This window comes from Benincasa hispida, unplaced genomic scaffold (genome assembly GCF_009727055.1).
Source record: "Benincasa hispida cultivar B227 unplaced genomic scaffold, ASM972705v1 Contig688, whole genome shotgun sequence".
Taxonomy (NCBI): domain Eukaryota; kingdom Viridiplantae; phylum Streptophyta; class Magnoliopsida; order Cucurbitales; family Cucurbitaceae; genus Benincasa; species Benincasa hispida.
In genome coordinates this window covers 11,966-14,558 of record NW_024065031.1, presented here as the reverse complement: position 1 = coordinate 14,558, position 2,593 = coordinate 11,966, and the positions used below count along the sequence as shown (strand labels likewise).

General features: G+C 41.7%; 1 protein-coding gene across 1 annotated transcript; it reads left to right on the top strand.

The window, feature by feature from the left end:
• Positions 1-589: 589 nt before the first annotated feature.
• Positions 590-1,051, top strand: LOC120069931 (UPF0329 protein ECU05_1680/ECU11_0050-like). Its single transcript, XM_039021771.1, has one exon. The coding sequence runs from the start codon at positions 590-592 to the stop codon at positions 1,049-1,051; it is 462 nt and encodes a 153-aa protein (XP_038877699.1).
• Positions 1,052-2,593: the final 1,542 nt, after the last annotated feature.

Sequence of the window (2,593 nt, the reverse complement as noted above, 5' to 3'; positions counted from 1 at the left end):
TGCAAAAAGAGTAGTCCAATCGTTTAGGCTTTCAAGGAAATGATGACTTAGCAAATGAAAGGACGTACTTCTCTGCTAATTCATAAATGTGAGAAGTGCAGCGGCAGGCTTTTTGAGTACTTCGAAGCCTGCCACCGTAGAATTTGTGTTGGGCCCATCAAGGCCCAACCTATAAATTTCGTCCTTCTCCATCTTAGGTCGTCTACTTGAATCTTTTGCGAAACGGAAACCTTAATGAATCCTTTGCATACCTAGACCTTCAAACTTTCTTCCTAAACCCTAAGAGCTTTCCCAGCTCTTTCACTCATTACAGCCATGGCCGATCAATCTTCCCATTCATCCTCTTTACCTTCATCACCTTCACCAGCCTAAATCACTACAAGAGAGGTGGCATTCCTCGCAGCAAACTGCCCAACTATAACCCGTCCCAAGAATCACTATAAAACCTCGACGAAAGCCTGTAGTAGCCAGACCACTCAAAACCTGAGAGGGGCAGAGCACGGAGAGTGTCCCACTCCCAACACTGTCATCTGAAAGCGAAAAGAAAAGAAGAGATGACAGAGAAATGTTCAGGAGCATTCTGAGTGATATGGAGAATGATGGAGGGCTGCCCGAAGCTGGGGTTGTTAATCAACCATTACCTTCGGAGGAAGTGATGGAAGAAGCTTTAAGAAGGAGCGCTCTAGCAGTTTCAGATTCAAAGGAAACTGTTCACACAGAATCCTATAAGGGACCCATCAGGGTTGCTTTGGAGAAGGTGGAAGCGAAGAAGCAACCTAAAACGACTGAGGAGAAGAAGAAAAAGAAGAACAAGGAGAAGAGGGCAGAAGGAGATGAAGAAGCCCAGCCAAGGAAGGAAAAGAAAGAAAGAAAATTGAGTGAGAAGAGGGAACGCAGGCGGGAAAAGAAGCGCTTGAAGAAGAAGGAAGATAAGAGAAAGAGGGCTGAAAGCCCAGAGATCGACGGAAAATCAACCACCGCAAGGGTGGATGGGGGGTGTCAACGCAACAAAGAGAATCAGCACAACCTGAAGAGGAATCAACACAAATAAGAACGATTGCGACTGACGACGAAGAGGATCCAGACATCACCCCTCTTATGCGGCGTCCTAAAGAGAATGTGCCTCAAGGGTCAACCATCGACCCACAATTTTTGTAGAGTGTAGTAGAGGAGAAGGAAAAGAGAAGAAGAGAGGAAGAATAAAAGCAAGAAAATATGTTACGAGCACAACAAATCATCGCAAAAGGTGATTTAAGAAGAAAATTACACGATGAAGAANAGCCCAATATTAAATATCCAATTTCTAACTATAAGCCCAAAAAACCTACCATTTTGGGAATTCGTCTAATTGGGGAGCTAGAAACTCAGTTACACAAGATGGAATTCACTCCTTCCCCGAAGCAGGGGTAAGTACATAAATTGCTCCCTTAAGGGCTGATTACGGGACTTGAACAATGTGGCACTGCACCTTCTCCTGGCCCGAAAAGGGTTTAGTCATAGTAGAATTATGATCTATTTTTCATTAGAGGGATCAGTGGTATTTAAGAAGTTAGATGTAACTATAGGGACAAAACGGTAATTTGGCCTAGGTATACTTACGAGCAATTTATGAAGGGTCATCATACTGTTGATTGGTTATATCCAATGAACATAGAAATATATTTGTAGTGCGAAGAGTGCAGCAATCGATCTTTAGTGGAGTGTGAAGGATCTCTTACCGAAGAGTTCCATGAGCCATTCGGATCACTCCGATCTTACAGTGACCAAAATACAACATTATACATTCATACGAACAGTTATGCAAACAAACACTAATTATCAGCATGCTATGAACAACAAAATAACAAGAGAGAGAGTTCTATACCAGTCGAAGACAATATTCAAACTTCAGCACTCAAAGCAGCGGAAAACCTCCACGCAATCTATCAATGCCCAGCGGAAGCGTCGACTGCAGCAGCACGAACAACCACAAACTCACAACCGCAACGGGGACAACACCACCAGTAAAGAGCCCTGAGTATTCTTGGAGTGAGAACCCAAAGCGTGGTCTTTGGTGCATTTGGTAGAGGAAGGAGGAATACCAAATCGTGTAGGCGATAAGTAAGTGGGAGGGAAAAAGACACTATCGCATAGCACGCTGCTTATCGTTTAGGAGAAGTTACACGATCGTGTAGGTTTTACTAAACGATCAGTTAGGAAAGGGTATACGATTGTTTAGCAAAATCGGCACACTATACGATCGTTTAGAGAAGCTATCCAATCGTGTAGGAAATAGTATGCGATCGTTTAGGCGGAGAGGACTATCGTATAAGCTCTCATTTTACATAAATGGTCGTTTAGATGTTCACCAACGCGCGCTTGATTTCTCTTTTAACAATCTGAACAAAAATGAAAACTATTTTCATTTTAATTCATTGATTACAATAACCGACGTTGCTCCCACTAACGCACGTCCAAAAGTGAATTTTGGATTTTAACCAATTAACTAATTAATAAATATAATCATATTATATTTTTATCCTATAGTTTGATATCACATATTGATAACTAATAGAAATGGCAGTTATTATAAGTCTTTTATTTAGAATTATGA